Source organism: Drosophila eugracilis, unplaced genomic scaffold, assembly GCF_018153835.1.
Source record: "Drosophila eugracilis isolate 14026-0451.02 unplaced genomic scaffold, ASM1815383v1 contig_401, whole genome shotgun sequence".
Lineage (NCBI taxonomy): Eukaryota > Metazoa > Arthropoda > Insecta > Diptera > Drosophilidae > Drosophila > Drosophila eugracilis.
In genome coordinates, this window is record NW_024573263.1 from 409,308 (window position 1) to 431,407 (window position 22,100).

Here is a 22,100-nt window from a genome sequence, read left to right on the forward strand (position 1 = left end):
TAACTTTTAACTCGTTAAACAAAGTCCAATTTATGCAGGACAACAAAGAGTGACTTGCAATCTGTTGACCTAGAAAATCAATAAAACCAACATAAACTGAATTAATAGTTTGCAAGCCACATCATAAGACAAGTTAAGTTTTTATTTCACCAACTTTCCCACAGGGAACACAGGCCCTTCGATCTGCCGTTTATAATTTAATATCCAACCGGGCGAAATGAAATTTATAGTGCAAGCAAATTAAGTTGACGTTAATAAGACAGCAGTGGGCGAAGAGAAAAGTACAGAACAGAACAGCTCAGCACAGCGCAGGGCAGCATAAACAAGCGCATTAACATGCTTGACTTGTAAAAAGTTGTTAAGTTTGCATTTAAAATGAAATTATGCAGACTGGGATGGTAAAGTCAGGTAATAAGGTTAATGATTCACTTTAAATGCTTCTTAAACTCGAACGCAGAACCCCCTCTGTTGCACTTTGATTAATTACAAAGTTGCTTTGTTGAGATTGCCGCCGTCTGCTGGCCACAACACTCTCCGCTCTGGCAAATGCATAATTTAATTTGCCTGCCAGCCACGTGGCGTATGCGCAATATTGTAAATGAATTAGCCAGCGCCCTCCAAGTTTCCACTTGTTGTAGCTTAAGCACAGTTTCAATGAGCCACAGCCAGCCAGCCAGCGCTCAAAGACAACGAAATTGATTTGCCCCTGGTTGCCATATTGGAGGCCAAAATGAAGCATTTTCCACATACCAAATACACCGGGAATTTTTTTTGGTTCTATATTAAAATGTGAACATAATTGAGCATTTACTTTTAAAGATTTTTCAAATTAAAAATAGTATTTTAAAGATGTGTTTAAAGTAAAAGATTAACCTTTCCCAAATTAACACCCATTTTCTATACAACTTGTTGTTGAATTATAAATTTATATTTAAAAATTTGAAATATATTCAAAAATAATAATAAAAATAATATAATAGAAACTACATTAAATATATTTTTCTTAAAAAATGTTTGTTCTTAGGCAACAAGCCGTTCTTCCAAAATGATGTCAGGGGGTCTTAAAGCTTTACTGATAAGCCAATCTGTGGGGTTTTCAGAGAATTCCGACTTTAGAATTTCAGATAGACGTGTATTGAAATATAATCAAATGTTTTTTTCATTAAAATATATTGCCCCATATAAAAATGTATTTAAAAATATAAATAAAATTTCTTTAAAGATAGGTTATCTTTCAAAATAAAAATAAAATAATTAAAAATTATGATAAAATACCTAAAATTGTTTAAATTATTTCTAATAATAAATCACAAATCGCACAGCATAAATCCAAGTTAGTTGGCCGATGATTACCAAAAACCAAATCTGATCAGGGAACACATCGAAGCTGGCTAATTGGATTTTCCGATTGTTATGCACAATCGAGAACCCTTTAACTTTCGAATATGCAAATTCCACAATGGCTGTCATCCGATAAATGCAATAATGATGGCCAGTGTGCAAAGGCCGCTTAACTAATTCATTAAGCCAACTCGAAAGTGTTTAATAAAACGTTCGTAAAGGCCGCCAACTAAAAACATTATTGCTGTAAATCTCCAATTAAATGTGGAAATTAAATCGAGCATCTAATTAAGAGCAGATTTATGCTAAATGTATATATTTAAATGACAACACAGTTGGTTAAGTAGCCATCGCATGGGCACAGATGCGACAAACTAAGCATAGATTTTTGCTACTTCACATAATCTGTAATTAAATTGCACTAAAAAATTCCAAGCGAATCCTTAATCCTGGGACCGTACACACATACAGTGCCCAGAAAGTATGCGAGTCGTTATCCCTTTTAATGAATTTTTTGCTAGACCCGCTCGGCCTTTGCTTTTCATTTTACTGGGCAACAAAGTTTATTTTCCCTTAGCTCAACCCGTACCACCCCTATCCACCGACCCTCCTCCCTCTTCAGTTTTTCAGCAACCTTTTTGCGCCAAAGTAAATATTTTACTATGCCACTATTTAAAGCATACTTTCTGGCGGCTGTCGGCACAGCTGGAAAACCACAGCTGGAAAACCTGCGGCGAGCTGGCGAAGGCGAAGGAAAATGGTGATGCCGAAGCAACAGCCCGGCAGCCATTTTATTTTTGCAATATTTTCCAGGTCAAAATGTCGTAGAACTTTTATTAACTTCATGCCCCGAAAACCCTCTTCCTCACATGCAACTGTGTGTTTGTATGTGTTTGTTAGTTTGTTTGTGTCTCGTCCTTGTGTTTGTGTCTAAACATTAAAAGTGGCTTAGTGTTGTCGGTCGGTCGTTCGGTCGTTGAGCGTAAGTGTTTGGGTCTCATGTTGATAACTTATATTGGGGATGTCAACAACCGAATGCGCTTCGAATGGATTTTGCATCACAGTCAATGGCCAAGGATCGTTATCCTTGCCAGTAGTCGAGCTTTGTCGTTCGTTTGGTTTTATGACCTGGAAAGAGGCCACTCAAATTGACCAGAGCAGCATGCTGAGTTTTAAAGCTTTTCTTAGAACATTCCAAATACAAAATTCAAAAGGAAAATCTTTTATTTTTAAGGAAAACTTTCCCTTTGGAAATGCAGTTGATAAGTAAGACAAATTAATTATCTGCACTTTTGCAAGACATTGCTAGATTTATGAAAAACAAAAGGGCTAAAGGAAAAATGTAATATCAACGAAGACAAAGGCGTCGACAGACAACAAATGAGAGCAAGAAAATTAAATTCACCTTCGAGAAATACTTGCGCTCGGCTGGCTCGGGGTTTTTCCCTCTATTAGCCCCGTTCTCAATTTTAGTTTCACAAAATTTCCTCCATCAAATCGCTTTGAATTTCTTGTTTTCAGAATTTGGTTTAAATATTATATATATAAATTAAAAAGAGATTAGGGTTTTTTTGGTTATTTCATATAATTTTTTATTTATAAGCTTAAGTCACAGGTCAAATCGCCAACTCACAAAATTTCATTTTAAACGTTTTGGTTGTAAACTCACTTGACTTCATCTCATCATTTTTGCTAGTGTATGCAATGTTTTTTCTCTTGTTCTTGCTCCTTAGATGATAAGGTTGTTCGGGATTATAATGTTTTAAAAGCATTTGCAGCATTCAGTCATTTTTCAGATACTGGCAGAAACGGTCTTAAAATGTCGATCGCAGTACTGGGTTTATTGTGCCTTTGTCTGAGCTCAGCCCTGGGCCTACTCATACCGCAACACTATTGCGATAAGAACTTCAGATATGCCACAGAGGACGGTGGAATTACTTACATAGGTATTTTCTCGAAACCAACGACACTACCGAGAAATTTAAATTTCAACTGGGTGGCGACATTCGAAATTCAAGGAAGACGCGATGTAAGCGGTGCTCTATATAGGTATTATAGATTTAATAATAATATGTTTTTTTTATAGACTTTTGTGAGCTCGATGCAAACGTATCCCAATAAGAAAGAGGCCGCCGTCAATCTTTTAAACGGAGAACCGGTTGAGGTTTTTGTGAGGTTCGTCGATATAACCACTGAGCTGCCCAAGCTGACCTCATTAATACTCAACGGCGAAGAGCTGTGCTCCAATCCAGGATGTGAGTAATATAAACTTAATGAACTGACCAGTGTTTATCATATCTCTTTGTAACAGATGCCTATCCCAAGACCAAGGCAACTGTAGGGCATCATATGTTCATAAAACTAAAAAAAAACCCGGAATCCTATCACGGAAAAACCGCAATACTCCTATCAACAGCAACCCCAAAACAATTGGCAGAGAAACTATTAGCTTATTCTACCAACAATGCAACCATTTATACTAACATACAAAATAAATATATTTCAAGAGATTAGAAAATGGAAAAAAATAAATTATGGAGAGCAAGTATTCAGCACTTTGCGTTGGGCTATCAGTACTTATTCGGACTTAATCAAGAACGCTTCCCGAAAATGCTTGTCCGTTGGTTGATTTTATTTTCGGTGCTTAGTTTTCTAAGCTCTGCTCAGTATGTTAATTATACCAGTGACAAATGCGACGAACACTTTCAATGCGTTTGGGCACACGATGAAGGTTCGTATATAGGCATTTTTACGGCGCCCAAAAGGAGCAGATTACTTTTCGAATGGGACGTAACTTTTGAACTTCCTGGATACCGACCGGTTAGTCTGCTGTTCGTTTAATTTGTATTCTTATATATTATACTAATAATATATTTTAAAAAGATATTTCTAAGCTCCCTGATGCCGTATCCCAATGAAGATATTTCTGCCTATAACACCCTACAAGGCAAACCAAACCAGGTTTATGTAAAGTTCCTGAGTAACGATCTGCCGAGGCTGACGAGTTTAACTCTAAATGATTGGATACTTTGCAGTGATGTGGGATGTGAGTAATAAATATTAATATTTTAAGTTAATTCATAATTTAATGTGTATAATTTATCTTTTAGTTGGAAGTCCTGCGACTAGACTTAGTGTCCAATACAGAATGGACAAGACCCGAGAGCAGATGAAACGATCATAAATGAAGAATTTAATGAATCTGAAATAGTCTTGGCTGATCATAAAGCCTACAACAAGTGGTTTTTCTATTGTATATAATGCTTTGTTTATCAGCTTTTTATATAACTATTCAGAGCTTAGACTTTTCGAGGCATAAAGATTACTCATAATATAAAATATTTATAAAACGCGATTAAAAGTATTAAACAGAATAAACCATTTCCAGATATTTAAGAAAATTTTCCTAAAATGAGAACACGGGTGTATCCCTTCTTTGACTATTTTCTTGACGTTGCATGCGAATATTTGACAGCCAAGCTAAATGGCGTCGCCGTGGAACTTTTCCGTTGCCGGCGGAGCGTTGCTAATTTTCCCTGCCGTCCCCCAATATAATCGGTGCTCTCGACTGGAGAAGGAAGAGGAATGATGGAGGGCATCCTTGAAAGAGTAAGCCGCTTGTAATTTGCACAGAAGGATGGCAACGGTGCCTTGGGCTTTTCTTCTCCATGGCTCCTCCTTTGCTGCACCCAATAAACATGCATATTAATGACCCTGAGAGTCCGGTGCCGGTGCCGGTGAACTCGCAGTCCGTTCTACCATTTGCCTTGCAAAGCGATCAAATGAATCAACGATACTTGCAATTTCCGTGTCGACTCTTTATGCAAGTGCGTCGGAGGAATGTTGGAAATGAATCTGGATCTGGAGATGGAGCTGAATGACGATGACAACGTCAGCGGATGGAAGAGCTTACCCAGAAAGCACTCAAAGAGCCAAGGGGCCGCAATAAATGGAGCACTCGAAAGGAGTCTGGAAGATGTCGCCTCAAATAACTTAAGTTTCCGAAGGTGTCATGAATTTATGATTGTAGGTAATAGGAAAGAAAGAGTTACATCATTTTTTAATGAAATTAGTTAAATATTTGGTTCGGTCTTTTAAAATTAAATACTTTTGCAAGGTTTTAAAGAAGTTTATATTAGTAAACCAAAAATTATTCTTAATCTGAATGTTATCTCACTTTTTTATCTCTCAATTGTAGTCTAACAAATGTATTTATCTGAGAAAGATATGGCAGTTTGATGTGTACTTCTGACCCTTTTTTATCAGTGTACATTCCCAGGATTTATCGTTTCCAACATATGGCATAATCCCCTTCGGGAGCATTGCACTCAATCAGTGAAATCATTATCAAGGCTGATGGCCTTTCCATGCAACGGTCGCTAATGAAAGCAGCTCAGTGTTTTCCACCGAAGAAGCCAATTAAAAATGGAACAAACGAAGATGAGGATTACATTTCTGTGACAATAAATCCACTTGCCTTATTTGCCATATGATGGAGCCAAAAAGTATCTCAATTGGGTCAGAAGATGGCTTTGGAATAAAGGAATTTCGTCTGAACTGCCAACATCTTGCTCCTGCTGAGCGGCTTTAAATGTTTTATATTTCTTTCTTCTGTTTTTGTTTGTCTGTGATTTTTTTTTATTTTTATTTTTGTGTTGCCCACTTTGGCAGGAAATGAAATAAAAGAAGCAACAGCCAGGCATTTTGTTTGGGAGGGGCAGGGAAAACAGGCGATAAAATAAGACGACTAAATAAAAAATAAAATCAAAATACGTGAATACGGTGGGCGTTGCGAGCATAAATCTCATCAATCAAATGGAATTGTGCGCATAAAGTTATCGGCTCAACTTACAGCAGATAACTCAACCCGTACCCCTCCTCATCCACTCATCCCCTCGACCACTTCATTCTGCACATCGTGCCCCTCGTCCGCTGGGGCAATTTGAGTTTATTGTTTCAATCTGTTAAGGCAACCCCAGGGTCTGGAGAGGACCCAGTCATGGCTGAAGTAGCCCCGAGACTAGTCTACACTTACAGAAATGAAAATCAACACATAATTGTTTTTGAGTAACACAAACTCGTTTTGTCAGGATACAATTTTGAAAATAATAATTTTTATTATTAATTATCTTTTCTCATAAAAACTATTTAGTGGGTTTAAAAGATTCTTTACGGAGAACATCCATATTTTTAGATTTATAACTTGTAAAATAAATTTTGTATTTTTAAACAAAAACTTTGAACAAATGACGCTCAATCAGGGAAATATGAAACATTTTGTGATGAAATTAAAATATTTATAAAAAATTAATTAAAAATATGTAAAAACTATTTCCCAGGCGGTATTTTTTTTCATGTCGCATTTGGCAGACACAAATCAAGGCTCTGCCCGTGGGCAAGTTTTGATTGTGGGTCCTGTTCCTGGTAGTGTTCTTCGAATAGGTCACGGATTTTTGTTCAGCCTTCGCCTCTGGTTAGTTTTTCAGCTTTATTTGTTTTTATTTTGCTTTTTAGAAGCTGCTTTGGCTCCCACTACCTCCTCTCCTGTTATTGTTGTTCTTGTGGAAATCCGATTTATTTGCATTTGCTTTGAGTGCCGTGTCTGCATGCTGCCTATATTTTTTGGATTTTCTTGCGTTGTTATGTTTTTTTTTCTTTGTTTAATGGTTTTGGTTTCGTGGTTTTACTGGCTTCTATCCAAGCTTTATTCACTCTTAAAGCTTAATAAACTTCAAGGTCTATTTGGAGTAGAGAAAGGGAGTCAGGCTTGACATTAAATCGCAGCTAATTAAGTTGCCTAATTATTTATGGCAGCAATTGGCTTCGAGGCATTTCGCAAGCAAGCTGGGCGCAAACAACGAAGGGCAAACAGTTGGTCCGTTCCATTTCCGCCCTTCGGCCATATTGATTAGGTGCGTAAATATGGCCAAAATGGCGGCATATTCCTGTTTGTGTCAATTGCGATTCGACATTGATGGTCCCAAAAGCCTCTCAAGAGCCGCACAGTGAAGCAGCCTCTCAGGATTACCCGATGGAATCGGTGTATGTGCTCAAGGGAATTATCTGTTGGTACTTCAATTAACAATATCACGCAAGTCGGGTTAATCTATCTCTCTCGCTGAAACTGAGGACTAATATTTGATTGAGCAATATAACCAATTATTTGAAAATTATGAGAAAATCTTGAGAGATTTTTAAAATATCGGAGTATAAAGCATTATTATGAAAACTTGTTAATTTATTATATTATATTATTATATAAATTAATGAATTGTAGATCTATTAATATTGAACTGAAACCCCTTTCCCAAAAAATTCTTTAAAAATGGGAGAAAAAAAGAGTAACAATTTCGTGGTACGTCAAGTGCAGTTCATGCTGAAGGCAACCGCAGCAAAGGTTTTCCCGGGCTTTCCACCAAAGTGGCCGAGAGTTTTCCGCGCTGCGCTGGTGGTAATAAAACGTTTAACGCTGTTAACTTGCCGCACAGTGGGCGGGCTGAGGAGGTCGGAAAAGAGCAAACTTTGTTGTTATTGTTGCTGTCGATATTTGAAAAGTTGCTTGCTAATTTCGCTTAAGGACTTTGGAAACTGAAATTCGCCGTAATTAACTGAAACGTTTGCATTTTAATAGACTTTACATAAATTGTGCGTTAAGTTTTGTGCAAACCAAAAATGAAACGAAAGTGAAACATCAGGGGGCAAATTGAAGGTGCAGGGTTAGGGCAACATTATGAATAAAGTTTCAAGGCATGGGGAAGTTATGCCATAATCGATAAGTTGAGTTGTGAATGGGCATTTGGGGAGGTCGAGTGGCAGCAGAGCCAGCCGTGGCGCATCGAGTATACGCAACGTTGGACAGCTCAAGAGTGCGTGTTTGTTTGTGCAGCAAAGCATGACTAATGACAACTTTGGCCAGAGCCATAGCCATGTACACGCCAGTATATATCATTTCGTTTAGCAAATAACAAATATCACTGCCCCATCCTGAAAATGCGACATAGAAAGAGAGTGAGAGACAAGGAGAGATGGCCAGAAAGAGAAGCAAATAAAGATAAATAGTGTTTGGAAATGTTTTCATGTTGCTCCTGCAGATGAAACGAAAATCGTTGGACTTTCGACCGAAACGAAGCTCTTGGGAGAATCTATCTCCAGACTCTTTCTACGGAAAATGTCTCCCTATTTTCCGTTTTTCGCTGGCGTATAAATAAATACGCAGAGCGAGAGAGAGAGAGAGAGAAGCGCATTTGCAACATTTATTGAGTCGTTGAACGAGTTGAATGAGTTTGGGTTTGCTTTTTTATTTTTAAACGCTAGCTGGAAGCCTCCACACCATCCGGCAAAGACTAAACGAGCGTACTATACCCCAGTTTAAATATTGATTTACGACCACATATATATCTCTGAAACACACACATTCGATGTAGAAAGAAATGGCTATTGGCTGCATGAAAGAGATGGACCTACACTGGACCACCGCAAAACAATGCAGGCAGCTGGAATTCGTTTTTAAATTATGACCAGGCGAGAATTTCTATTTAACTAGGAAATCTGTAATTTCCCAGAACAGCAAGGAGGAGTTTTATGAGGACAAATAACAAGGAATTCGTTTATCATGTTTTAAAATTGCTTTGAGAGTTTTAAATAATATAAATAAAGAATGAAATATTTACATGCTAAATTTAATGGTTAAAGGACTTTATTTCTTCTTAACTTCTTCTGACTTAAAAATGATATATCATAGATTAGACCTGTTATAAAATTAAAGGATGGAAAAATGGGTATAATAAGGATGGGATGACAAGCATAGGTTAACAAAAAGTTGTTTAATATATTCCTATTTTAAGTTATTGTCTCATAATCTAAAAATTTACTGATTTTTAATATTAACTGTTTAAGCTTACGCCCTGAAGTTCACCTCCAAAATCATGACCAGGATGTCTGCTTCCAAACCAATCCGAAATCGAAGTGGCATTTACCTACCGAAATCCCAAAGAGTGAGCCTATTAGAAGAGTCAATTGCAGGTTTTCGGTTCCCATTAGGCACGTCTTCCCCATCTCATATACAGCGTCTTAAGGATCGTCCTGCCAACAGATTGTCCCAACTGGCCAGAAATCGTAATCAGTAGTGGGCCAAATTTGCCATTGCATTCATTAGAGGAGCTAAGGCTGTAAGGGAAAATTGAATGTCAAGTGCAAGGCGAAAAGGGAAATTCAAAATGACTGCCACTCCATGACTGCCTGCAGCCAGCAACAAGAACAAGAACAGGAACAGGACCAAGGCGATGCCATGCGATGCAGACAAAATGCGCAAATTGGTTTCACTTGGCAGGGCAAGCGTGAAAACGATGTTGTCCTAGTCACTGCTCGACGCTTTTCTCGCTCGAGTTGAGCTTGAGAAACTTGGCCCAAGTTGCGAGGCAAACTTTTTGCGTCCAACACGTTGCGCATTCGCCGCGTACGCCGATGCGTCCACATGGCATATGACAAATGTTCCCTCTGCTCATTCGCAAATCGCTTTGGCTCCGACATCAGCCATTAGAATAGATTAGAGCAGCTGGGGACTTAAGGCGAACCTGGTATCCTCTACTCGGCACTCAAGGTGTTGGTAATCTCTTTGTCGGCCTCCATTATTATTGCGGCCTGTTTGCGATGCCCTCCAGTGTCATAATAATTAAATGGAATTAATGCCAGGCCAGCCAGAAATTCATCACACCCACTATATATTGCTGCGGTTTTTGCACTACAAGAAATTTATATCATAAAAGTTTAAAGAAACTTAAATATATTTCATGAATATTTATGAAATATCAACCCAAAAAAGGTTATTTTCATATTTTAGTTTTAATTTTCTTGCATATTTTCTATTTTATTAATAATGATATATATATATATATATATTATATTTTTTTTTGTTTCACCGACAACCTTTTCTCTCTGTGTTCTAGTGCGTGCCGCACTCGCTTTGTTATTTAAGGTGGCAGACTCATTTGTAAGCCAGTCCAGCTTCTCTGACCGAGGGAATCTCTTGAGGTGCCTTGAGCCACCGCTTTGTTAGTTGGTTTTGTTTTCCTTATGAATTTCTGGCCTTGAACTGAGATAAAGAAGCTGTCGCCAACTTCCACTCTACTCTCATATTATGAATGTAGGCGGGTTTTAGGAATATTTCAATGGGACCTTTCCATGCGTGTACAACTTTGGCCTTCGGAACCCAAGCAAAAATGGATTTATGTCTTCCGTACTGATGTCCATTTCTGGGCCTGAAATATCAGGAATTGAATATTTAATTTGATGCATTGAAGTCTCTATTTATCAATGCCCATGTTGTAGGGATTTCAGACGGCAAATTTCCTTCACATGCTGGCAGATAATTTGTATTAAAAGATGAGTTCGTCAGAAAATTCCGAAAAATTCAAACCATTTTTGTGCATTAACATTTAATATGTTTGTCAGTAAATTTAAAATTTGGGTTACAAAAATAGCAATAAATTTTAGTGATATTTAAAGGGTTCTGTCTTTTAGGTACCATAATTTATCAACTTGCATTAAGAAGAGCAACGCATAGAACATTGCACCCAAAAATCTTTCGAAGATTGATGGCTGTGAAACGCCACATCAATCAAATTTGTTTCGCTCCGCTGAAAATATGATTGATCTTCTATAGTCTGACGCTAGAAACTTCAAAAAGTCCTTTAACTCTGCCAGTTATTTAAACATTCTGCTTGGGAAAAACCAAATTCCGCGGTGCTCTTTCCCGCTTTTTCCTTGCAAAAATTCGGTAATGTGATTATTTATGCAAAAAAACCTCTAACCGCGAACGGATTCAAAGTGCATCCACTGGAAGTTGGTGTGTCTTTTTGTACCCATTAATCGTAAAGTAAAAGGGTGTTATATGTTCTACAAAAAGTATGTAACAGGTAGAGAGAGTTTTCGATTCTTAGAGTATATAGATTCTTGATTAGATTTAATAGCAGAGTCGATTGGATTAGGATTTCTCAGATCATGGAATTTTTAAGTTTAAAGTTTAAGTTTTGAAGAATTTAAGGTTATATGGCCAAAAGTGTGAAAAGAGTTACATAGACTCCGATTCTTTAAAGTTAAATAATGGGTACCTTAAAGTCGTTATAGCTTACATACCATTCATTCTTTTTTTTTTGGTACGCTGCGGTGTGCCAACTCAAATGCATAACAAAAAAAAACAGGAAAATACGACTCTAGTTTTACGCTCGAGTTTTGTTTATTTTTTCCGTTTGATGTTGCCGGGCTGCTTCTCCATTTGTCGAATGCTTAAAGCCATTTGAAAATGATTGGCTTTTATGTCAATAAGCGTCTCAGTTGTCCTTACTTGCTTCAGTTTTTCTTTTGGCCCGGCTTTTTCCTTGACTTATTTTTATACAGCTTTCTCTGCTTTTTCTTCCAGTTCTTTTTTGCTCTCGCGGTATTCTCTTACAGTCTGTCGCTTAAGTGCCCCAATAAAATACAATAAATATACACATAAATTTTTATATACATCGCGTATAAATATATTTATAAAACAACTTGTTTTGTGGCCTGCGAGCTGCAAAAAGTTGTCGCGTTTTATAGATGAAAAAAAAAAAAAAAATGAAACAAGAAAAGCAAACATCGCGCCTTGAGCTTTGGGTCACTTAAAGTTCTTATTTTTCCGGCGAAGGCATCTTAAAATTTCACTTCAGAGAGCAGCTGGCAAGTCAGTTGCCATAAATCTTTCAGCTGAAATTAAAATCTTGCTCTCAAATCAAATTTTCACCCTGAAAATTGGGCTAAGTCAAAATTTTCAATAGGTTGCCGAACATCGAAGCGTAAAACAAGCATTCGTCACTCACATAAACCTAAATACAAACCTTTTGTGGTTTTGATTTTCTAGATTGCTTAGCCGTCTGATTGTGTTCAACGTGGCACGCACAATTGATTTATGAAAATTTATTGCTCACATGTGGAAAACCAAAAAAAAAAAAAAGAGCAAAGCAAAAATCACAACGCCCTACGATAGGCAACATTTTGTGTTCGAAATTAAAGCTGCCACACGCCGACGGCAATAAAATCAAAGCCATAAAAGCTAATGAGCCCGAAAACTCGTCGCCGTTGTCACAGCCCCACGGATTTGCCCCGCCCACTAAAACTAATATACGACCAGGAGCATAATGAAAATCGTGGCCATCTTGTTGCGCCTGCATTCCTTCATAAAATCGAAATTCCACCTCACTGTTTTGGCTCATAAAATGATGGCGATCGTCCGTACACAGTAGTACGTAATATATATCCGACGTGGAATGTCATAAAATTTACGCAAATTGTTGTTGCCGATTCCCGATTCTCGATGGGAATACTCTTGCTTACCGTTATTGCCTGTGAGTGCGCATAAATTGGGCAACAAATACAAACAAACAACGTTTGTGTGTAGAAAAAAGAGGAGGACTTTGTTATTAGAGGGCGTGGCAGTGGCTGATTTATTTGCCGATAACAAAATGGAAGCCCATGCACTGTTAGGAATTTCTTTAAAGTTTCGATTTTTAGTTGAAAGTTTCGTTAAAGTTAACTATTTAGTTACATTATCAAGAATCATAATTACTAATATGTCAATGGAGTCAAATACAATAAAAAAGTGTATAGATGCAGAATTTCTCTAGGTGTAAGCTGACTATAGGCTGGCAGATTTGTGTCAATCTAAAAAGCATTCAATAGCGAGGCAATGGGAATTCTCTCATAGACTTATATTCGAAAGGCAGGCCAAATTATATGAATAGAAATTCCAAGTAGCCAAAATGGTTACCTCCAAGAATATCTCTCAAGTCAAGATAGCCCTAGGTGGGTCCTTCTTCGATGTGCTATGGCCGTTGATCCTGGACGAGGATCTCTGTCGCATTGAGAGCCAGACTGATGATAACTTTGTGCCAAAGGAACCGTTTAATAAGCTTGAGTGGCATACCTACTTGGCCCAAGTGGGTTATCCCCTCTACATACCGCCGTTGGAGTTGCGCTGTTGCGAGGGTGCTCGACGGGCGGAGGCCGAGGAGGAGGAGGCGGAGAAGGCCATCAATAAGGAGGTGGAGGAGCGAAAGGGGCCGGCTCAGGGTGATTTTCTACGTCGTGGTTCTCAGGCCATAGAATCCATTGATAAGAAGGTGATTCACTTGAGAATGGAGCAGGAACGCCGCCAGAGGCTGGCCTATGCCTTTGCCAATCGTTGTTATCCTTGGACCATGCAGACACCCAGTCACGAGCTGGGCTTCCACCTCACCGAAGAGCTGCAGAAGTGCTTTAAGGTACCCAAGGAGCTGGAAATGTTGAAAGCCATTCATGACCACGAATGCAAGCTAATGATTCTCGATCTGGGCACTGATGTGGACATCGAGGACTGTCAACGCTGGATCAAGTTCCGACCTTATATTCAGTTATTAGCTATAGTTCGCACACCGCGAATGCAACGCTCTTTGCATCTGCTCAATGTCTTCCACACTCTTCTTGTGGAAGAGTCAGCTGATAATTCGTGGGATGCTGAGTTGCAGTGCTCCGTTCAAGCTGGCTTTTTGCACGCCCAGAAAATTCAGCTCCTTAAGACCTGCGGTGAGCCATTTGTCTTTGTGTTTAGCCGGTTCCGCGGCATCTGCACCTGCGATACTTATAAGATAATCCGTCGCATCTAGAGTGAGATTTTTCAAGTGTTGGATACTTAGAGCAAGGAAAATATCTTTGAAATTTTAAAAATTACTACTTCAAATAGAAGTTTCTTAAATAATTTATTTATCATTTGAAAAAAAAAAATTGTAAATTATGAAAAAAATCATAAGTTGATGCAAATGTGTAAAAATATCTAAAATTCTAATAAAATCCTAAGGCACTTAAGTATGTTAACAAAATTATAAGAAAAACTTTGTTCCAAATGCTATGCTAACGAAATTTAAAATCATTTTTATAAGAAATAAACCAACATTTCCTGTTCAACATTGTGCCACAAGTTTTAACCTAGTTTAGCCCTCATACTCAAGTTCCCTTCCATGAAGCCTAATTTGATTCGACTAGAATTGCTTGGCCTGGCCTGCCCTGGCCTGGCGAACCCATCACGTTGAAGTGGCGTCCGAGCAAGAACCGCTCCAATTAGGCCGCTCAATTGGCGCTGCCTTCGAGTGCAGTCAGACGCACTGTTACCTTCCACTTGCCAGCCGATTATTGACGCACAGTCGGAAGCCTGCACCACCGTTTTCCGATGTGGTGTCAAAGTGCCTCCGTTAAGTTGGCAAAAATTTCATCCGCCCCTACTTGGGAAAATTCACAACAATTTTGTTTGCGGGCCAAAAAGAAAAAAAGAAATTGGAAAGAAGCGAAAATTTCGCGCCAAATCTCAACAAATTATTACAAAGCTTAACAAACTTGGAACTGATTATAAAAGTTGCCAAAAGGCAGTTGGAGGAAATTGGGGAATCAGCGGCCACAATGCAGCAAAAATTGGGATGCGGGTGTCGCGAAGTTAGGAGCACTTCTCCCCTCTATCCCCTGGCTGCTTTTTGTTTTGTTGGCAAAAGTTTGTTTTTGCCAAATGTGTTGTCGCCCCACAAACATCATTTTCAATAGACATTCACATAAACAACCTTGCATTATATTATTAAAAGTTGCCCATGCCTTCTCGCCTGATAGCGGCTCTACAAAGAAACTTTCTTTGCAAATGCGAAATTTAAATCTGACTAATATTCGGATTCCAAAGAGAGGCAGCCGCAGATTTGGGAAAAGTAAAGAGTCTGCAGACTTGTAAAAATTTTGAATATTAAATGGAACATGGAATTGGCCTTGCTATATGTCTGAAATTAGAATATACGATAACAATTTCCTAGGCTAATGAATGGAATAGATTTGCAGATTTGTAGAACAGATTCCTCCAGTTAGCTTCGTCAGTAAGCTCCCAGTGTTATCAGGGGTTATTTTGTTAATTAATAATGAAGTCACCAAATGATTTGTTTATAAATTCCAGATATTAAAAGTCTATAATAATAATAAACTGTTGTGACTTAAATCAATTTGTAATTACAACTGACTATCTCTTTGCTTTAGGAATTGAGCAAGATCGGGAAAAGAGAGATAGGTTGAGAGGTCGTCAGAGAGTAAAGATGCTAAAAAGAAGAGAACATTTCCTATCTGTAAAACCAGACCCATGTTTACGATGCCGAGGGGATTTTCTCCAAAGAGCAGTTCACTTACTTAATGATTCTTACCAGAATCAAGTTCTGTAATACTTGTTAGTTGTCCGACTTCAGCTCAGTACTAAAATAAAGACTTGATATAGCTGTGGGCAATGCCCACGTTCAGTCAATGGGGGTGTTCCACAATCTGAGGAGAGATCAGCTGTTCCATCGAGCGGGAATGCAGTTCGCAAGTCGCTTGTGGATTGTGACTATGGGTCCCAGTTCTCGTTCAGCTCGATTCGGCATTGGTTGTTCCCGTCGCAATGATAATCTCGTGGCTAACCTTCCTCGGCCTTTGTCTAAATCTGAATCTCGGCTCAGCGTTGCAGGTTCCGCAGCACAATTGCGAAAGGTATTTCTCCTACTACCAAGAGCACGGTGGAGATTATATTGGGGTTTTCACGGCCCCGCGTTCGGGAATCAGTAGCTTATCATGGGAAGTAGTATTCACTGCTCACGGAACTGGACAGGTAATAGAACTTCGGTTGTATGGTTGTTTGGTTTTATATTTTATTATATTTTCATCTGCAGGCTAACACTGTCAGTTCCTTGCACCCTTATCCCACCAAGGAAAAAGCCTTCGAGAATATACACAATGGTGAGCGTGGACAGGTGTATCTGCGCTTCCAGAACTTTGGCAATGAACTGCCCAAGCTAACTCGAGCGGAATTCAATGACGAACTTTTGTGTCGAAACGATGAATGTTAGTAGTTTTCAAATAAGAAAGAAAATATTTCTAAGAAAGCTCACTAACGCCCTATGTTTACTTTTTTCAGATGATGCTCCTTCGAGCACAATGACCCGACGGCAGTCCATGTCTACGTCAACACCCATTCGACAAAATTTCGTACCAAATCAAACCTGTGCCCCAGTCTCTTCCCAATCCCAAACCCAATCCAAAACCCAATCCTTTCCTACCCCAAAATAAGCCAAAAATAGAGTCTGATTTTGAGCAGTGTGGTGTTGAGGGTTTTGCGCCTCTTCAAATCGGTGGCGACCTTGTGACCCGTGGTCAGTATCCCTGGCTGGCAGCCCTCTATGAAGGTGGCGCCACGGCTACATACAAATGCGTTGTCTCAGTGATATCTAAAAGGACTGTTATCACGGCGGCCCACTGCATTTATGGCAAGAGTGCCAGCCAACTGTGGGTCTATCTGGGCAGACACGATCGCTATGAGAATCCGGAAAATGGAGCTTCTTTGGTCAGTGTGTCCAGCGTGCTTACACCTTCGGCGTACGAGGGCAGTCCAGTACCGGACTCGGATGTGGGCCTTCTGGTGCTGAACGAGGCGATGGTATATACCAAGTACATTCAACCACTATGCCTATGGACATCCAATATGGGTCTGCCACCGAATGAGGGTGATACTGGGGCAGTGGCCGGATGGGGCTATGATCGAAGTGCCCAGAAGACAAGATTCCCGAAGACAGTGAGTGTGCGTTTGGTGCCCAGGGATCAGTGCCTCAAGGAGATGAAACGAGCGGAGGACTTCATCACACGCCGTACTGTTTGTGCTGGAAATTCGGAATCTCATGGGTCCCTGCTTTGGAGACTCGGGATCTGCCCTGATAGTCCTGCGGAATAATCGATGGTACATTCGTGGAGTGGTATCGTTATCACCTCGTCAGGGAGACATATGTGACCTTAGCAAATACGTCATTTATTGTGATGTAGCCAAGCATCTGGACTGGGTTCGTCAAAATATGGTGATGTGAGAAGACAACTTTTGTGTTAAAAGTAGTTAAAAGTGTTCAAAGTGACAAGTTAACAAGTTGAATAGCCATACCCGGATTTTAATATTTAATAGTTAATAAAAGTACAAAAAGTGTTTAACTCCTTGCGGTAACCATCTACTTCACAATTGCTTACAATATCGATCGAATAAGTACGAGTATATAGTGAATACCAGTTGTCTAATATATTACTTAGCCTTAAGCCCGTGATGTTTATGATCACTGATTAAATGTCTTTAAGGAATGCCAAATACTTTTGCTGGGAAGAGAGTGATGCGTAAGAGAATCGGGTATGTTTTTCATTTTCTAAAAATGATAAACAAGATTTGATATAGGAACAGCTCTATCGTTTGTAAGATTTTTTAATTGTAGTTATTTCTGGTTTTTGTAACACCCTTTATGTGCTTATCAATGAAAGGAAACCTAAATGTTTATTTTCTTATCAATTGTAATACCATAAAATTTAAAGAGTGAATCCCAGATAAAACTGGAATTGATGATTAAGATATAATCTCTTCGAGTTGGATATCACAATTAACTAGATTTGTTTTGTTTACACAGAATCTCCCACGTTTATTATGAGAGGGGGTTTCACTCAAAACCGAGATGAGAAGATTGTTTCTAGACAACAAAGTCTGGCCTGCTACTGTGCTTTCATAGGATATTAGGTGGGGTATACTGTTTATTAAACTTTTATTTCAACTTAAAAATGTAAAAATGTTAACCTTTTTTAATATGTTTTGTACTTTCTGATAGCAAAATCAATAAGACATTTAAATTTGTATTCGTTTAAAAAACAGCGCACTATTCATCATTATAAGTCGGTGTAATAATATAAATTTATTAAATAAAAAGTAAAAAGATGTCGACAGATTTGTTCTTCAATGCTCTGCCAGAAGCCCGGCCTTATTGGCTCAGCACGATGCGGAATTTCCAGTTTGCTCAGTGCCGCCGCTCAATGACTCAATAACCCGTCGAGTTTCGATGGGAGCTGGAACTGTAAGCGATATCCGATACCTGCAATCAGTTGTGTTTGCCCAACGCTGGTTGTTGTGTACGGAACCAAGATATATTTTATTTTTATAATCATAGATTTCGGGAAGGTATGGCTCTGGAGTTGGCCGTAGTTTTAGTTGGACTAATCGCCTTGGCCGGGGGACAGTTTTTGCCGACGAACTCGTGTCCGGGATACTTTCGTTTTGTTAACGATGCCTTTGAGGGTCTCCAGGGCGAGATTACTCTACCCCCTCTGAAGCAGGGTCGCAACCGCATCGATTTAAGTTTCTCACAGCAGGGTGAACATAGTGTAAGAGCGTTTCATCGATCTAATCACTAAATTCTGATCATTTTTATCCGCTTTGCTTTTCACAGGGCTCAACCGTGGGCCCCGTTAATCCGTATCCGGATGAGACTGCGCTTAGATCAAGAACGGAACCCTCTAGGTTTCGGATTTGCTCTCAGGCAAACCGATAGATTGCCCAAACTGACGTGGCTCTCCTACAATGATCAAGTGTTGTGCTCCGACAGGGAATGTGAGTATCTTCTTTCAAAGTTTAATAAATTATTATCGTCTGCTGCTCTTCCAGACGATCCACCCAACAGCTACTACAATCGTTTCTATGAGCTTCACATTAGTGGTCCGGTGGCGCCTTTACCTTCTCTAGTTGCCACTCCCTCTCCGAGAAATAACTTGGATGTCGATGTACAAACTGTATACTTTCCCTCTACCCGGAGGAATAGTTTCACACAAACCTGGCAGACGTCGTCCAACAGAGAGCCCTTCGTGAGACCTCAGTTGATAACTCCAGCGCAAACGCCAACCGATATATTCTTTGAGTCACCAGTACCAAGCATTCCTGTGACTCTTAGGCCATCCTTTACCACATCACAGAATACACCACCACCTCCGCTACCAACACAGTCACCACGGACTGTGGCAAATCCTCCGCCAACTCAAATCTTTAATCCACGATCTCCCTCGTCAGAAGTAGTTTGCGGGATAGAGGGTAGCTTCGTTCCATTTATCGTAAAGGGAACTGAATTTCCCACGCGGCATGTATCCCTGGCTATCGGCAATCTTTCACAAGGCGTATCGATCTCTGACCTTCAAGTGCGGAGGTTCCCTGATCTCCGCCAGCATCGTCATCACTGCCGCCCACTGTGTGGATCAAGTGACGAAGGAACAGGTGGTCATCGGACTGGGACGTTATGATCTGGATAACTATGGCGAGGATGGGGCTGAGACAAGAAATGTGTTGCGAATGGTCAAGCATCCGGATTACAATACACGGATGTATTCCGATGCGGATATTGCCCTGATCACAATTGAGAGACCTGTGACGTAAGCAGAAAAACCCGGAATCTTAAGAATTTTATTCTATTGATATAATTCGTGAATTTTTCAGATTCAACGACATAATCGCCCCGATTTGCATGTGGACAGTAGAGGCAAGCACCACGGTGTCAACCGTTGGATTCGTTGCGGGATGGGGTGTAGATGGAAGGAATAGTTCTCCGACCCAATATCCCAGAGTTGTCGAGGCAGAGATCGTCAGTCCCACGGTCTGTGCCAGCAGCTGGCGGGGACAGAAGGTACCGGAGCGAGGTATGTGCGCGGGAAACCTCGATGGATCTGGGCCCTGTGTCGGTGACTCGGGCGGTGGACTAATGGTCAAGCAGGGCAACAAATGGCTACTCCGGGGCATTGTATCAACGGGAGAACGTGCAGCTGACAACTCCTGTGCGCTGAATCATTATGTACTGTACTGCGACCTGTCCAAACACATCAACTGGATTAGCAGTAATATCCAATGAATTCCGGGAATTGCTTTTCTATACGATTAGATTAAACAGTTTAAGCCAAAGCAATTGTTTTTGTTTTGTGATTTTTGGCATAACGAGTTTAAGGCAGGCAACGTTAGATTATTTTGCCAGTAAAAAACTATATGACAAGCTATTTCGCTTCGCTGGCAAAAAAGTACGAAGTTGCCTAAATGGTAAAAAGCTAAATTTATTTCATGAGAATCACTGAAAGCTGTTTTGATTGATGCCTAATATGGTGATCAATTAAAATGTTTGTGTACAAAATATTTTTGATAAAATCAAAATATTCAAATTAAATATCAATCATCATAAGCGTTAGAATTTTGAATTTACATTGACCAGAAATATTACTAACTAAGATAAATTAAGCTATGATTAAAAAAGAAACAATATTTAAATAGTCCTCTTTGCAAATTGAAGTGCATCTGGAATGTAATTGGCTTTTTTCAGGGCATCTGAAAGGTATATAACGTCAGGTATCGATATATATGACCACGTGCTGGCTGCTCTTTGATTGGCCTCAGCTGAACAAATGTTTGTCAAAGTGAGCTACATATTTAAATACCCAATGTGTTATATCTAAAGGGACAGAACGACTTGAAGCCTCTAAGAAGGCTGGTGGAAAGATGCAGCCCACCATTCGGCTGCTCTTCCTAGTGGGGCTGTTAACCTGCGTTGGCGGAGTCCTGGCAAGAGATGATTCCGGAACAACTTACAAGGGAACGCCTCCCAATTCGCCCGAATATCTAGACGATAATGGAATTTTAGTACTAAATCCGACCAACAGCCTGCAAAATGGAAATGAAGAAGCGATTAATCGATTCACGGATTATATTGACAGTTCGGCAGAGAAAATAATTTCGGATTTACCCAATACTCGGAAAAAGAAAAGGAGACAAGCCCTGATGGAAGCACTTCAAGTTCTAACTGGTGTGAGATTGGGCGTTTCTCCTTTGGGAGAAAGTCTTGGGAGCATCAAGGAGCAGCAGGCGGAATTGATTTCAAAACTTAAACACCAAGAGGAATGGAACTTCTGGGCAGCAGCTAAAGTTCAACGAGTGGGAGAGTTCACTAAAGGTCACAGGACACCCGAAGCCGTTTCTATCACCGAAGAGTTTAACAATCGTTATGGCCTTCAAATGCGCAATTGTGTGAGTGACTTCCTCTGGGCACAGATCCGACTAAATCTGGATTTGAGTACATCCCTAGATGGCCTGCAAGACTCTACAAGGCTGGTTATCGTAGCCACTGAAAATTGCCCCGACCTCAAGGCCAAAAAGTGCCGTAAGGCTATAAGAAAAGCTAACGAAGGCCTACAGAATGCACCACAAGATCTGCATAATCTATGGATTGAATCCAAAAGTTTAGAGGATACCCAAAAGCAAAGCAATCAGTGCTTGGAGAAAACCCTGAAGGAATATGCTGAAGAGCGAATGGAAGTGGAAAGCCAGTTGGAGGAAGTCATTAATGAGTATCTTGAGAGTGAACCAGCTGGCAAGTAGTAGGAGACGAAATGTATATTTATCATATTAATATTAGAAGTCAATGACGAACATGTAGTACTTACAGCACATAAACAGAACATCTGTGGAACCAATCAGTCTAAGAAGGGCAAAATAAATATTATATTTTAATGCAGTTAACTTGCTTGTTTGTTATCAGCTTTTATATTTATATAATTCATATAAATAATTCATTCAGAGGTCTATTTAGATTATTTTTCTTCAGTTTTTATTAACAAATAGCAGAAACGATTAAGATGATTTTGAGTAGTTATTCGTTGCACTCTTCGATTGATTAAAATGCAAATGATCTATTAAGCTAAAGTTAAAACTGAAATTCTAGACGCGAGAGAAATAAGATATTTTGCATAATTAATCTCAACATGTGGAAATGCTATTTACGTTAGAGAAGAACTCCAAAAACTTATAGTAAAAACCCACAAGACGGGGAGAGCCACTGACGCTCTGAATAAACTGTAGATTAATGAGAGACATAGAACGGGTAAAT

At 39.5% G+C, this 22,100-nt stretch overlaps 5 protein-coding genes across 5 annotated transcripts; all 5 read left to right on the forward strand.

The window, feature by feature from the left end:
* Nucleotides 1-3,137: 3,137 nt before the first annotated feature.
* LOC108111647 lies at nucleotides 3,138-4,702 on the forward strand. The gene is made up of 5 exons (XM_017221177.2): nucleotides 3,138-3,370; nucleotides 3,428-3,596; nucleotides 3,653-4,161; nucleotides 4,225-4,387; nucleotides 4,452-4,702. Exons 1-3 carry the CDS (start codon nucleotides 3,161-3,163, stop codon nucleotides 3,853-3,855), a joined length of 582 nt encoding a protein of 193 aa, XP_017076666.2. The 5' UTR covers nucleotides 3,138-3,160; the 3' UTR covers nucleotides 3,856-4,161; nucleotides 4,225-4,387; nucleotides 4,452-4,702.
* An 8,285-nt stretch (nucleotides 4,703-12,987) lies between these two features.
* Nucleotides 12,988-14,358, forward strand: LOC108111652. Its single transcript, XM_017221183.2, has one exon. The coding sequence runs from the start codon at nucleotides 13,122-13,124 to the stop codon at nucleotides 14,001-14,003; it is 882 nt and encodes a 293-aa protein (XP_017076672.2). The 5' UTR covers nucleotides 12,988-13,121; the 3' UTR covers nucleotides 14,004-14,358.
* A 1,414-nt stretch (nucleotides 14,359-15,772) lies between these two features.
* LOC108111680 (serine protease gd) lies at nucleotides 15,773-18,136 on the forward strand. Its single transcript, XM_017221220.2, is given in 5 exon segments — nucleotides 15,773-16,003; nucleotides 16,065-16,236; nucleotides 16,310-16,395; nucleotides 16,397-17,068; nucleotides 17,070-18,136. Coding segments are annotated over 5 exon segments (1,317 nt in total). The 5' UTR covers nucleotides 15,773-15,796; the 3' UTR covers nucleotides 17,250-18,136.
* A 164-nt stretch (nucleotides 18,137-18,300) lies between these two features.
* On the forward strand, nucleotides 18,301-20,144 carry LOC108111678 (proclotting enzyme). Its single transcript, XM_017221215.2, is given in 6 exon segments — nucleotides 18,301-18,573; nucleotides 18,639-18,733; nucleotides 18,735-18,799; nucleotides 18,854-19,308; nucleotides 19,310-19,608; nucleotides 19,673-20,144. Coding segments are annotated over 6 exon segments (1,524 nt in total). The 5' UTR covers nucleotides 18,301-18,372; the 3' UTR covers nucleotides 20,082-20,144.
* A 551-nt stretch (nucleotides 20,145-20,695) lies between these two features.
* LOC108111681 lies at nucleotides 20,696-21,733 on the forward strand. Its single transcript, XM_017221221.2, has one exon. It carries the CDS (start codon nucleotides 20,717-20,719, stop codon nucleotides 21,590-21,592), a length of 876 nt encoding a protein of 291 aa, XP_017076710.2. The 5' UTR covers nucleotides 20,696-20,716; the 3' UTR covers nucleotides 21,593-21,733.
* Nucleotides 21,734-22,100: the final 367 nt, after the last annotated feature.

Excerpts from the sequence above, each read along its gene's own strand:
- LOC108111647 (XM_017221177.2), top strand. The coding sequence starts at position 3,161 with ATGTCGATCGCAGTACTGGGTTTATTGTGCCTTTGTCTGAGCTCAGCC. Across the intron at positions 3,371-3,427 it reads AAATTCAAGGAAGACGCGAT|ACTTTTGTGAGCTCGATGCA; the intron begins GTAAGCGGTGCT and ends TTTTTTTTATAG. Across the intron at positions 3,597-3,652 it reads GCTGTGCTCCAATCCAGGAT|ATGCCTATCCCAAGACCAAG; the intron begins GTGAGTAATATA and ends TCTTTGTAACAG.
- LOC108111652 (XM_017221183.2), top strand. The coding sequence starts at position 13,122 with ATGGTTACCTCCAAGAATATCTCTCAAGTCAAGATAGCCCTAGGTGGG.
- LOC108111681 (XM_017221221.2), top strand. The coding sequence starts at position 20,717 with ATGCAGCCCACCATTCGGCTGCTCTTCCTAGTGGGGCTGTTAACCTGC.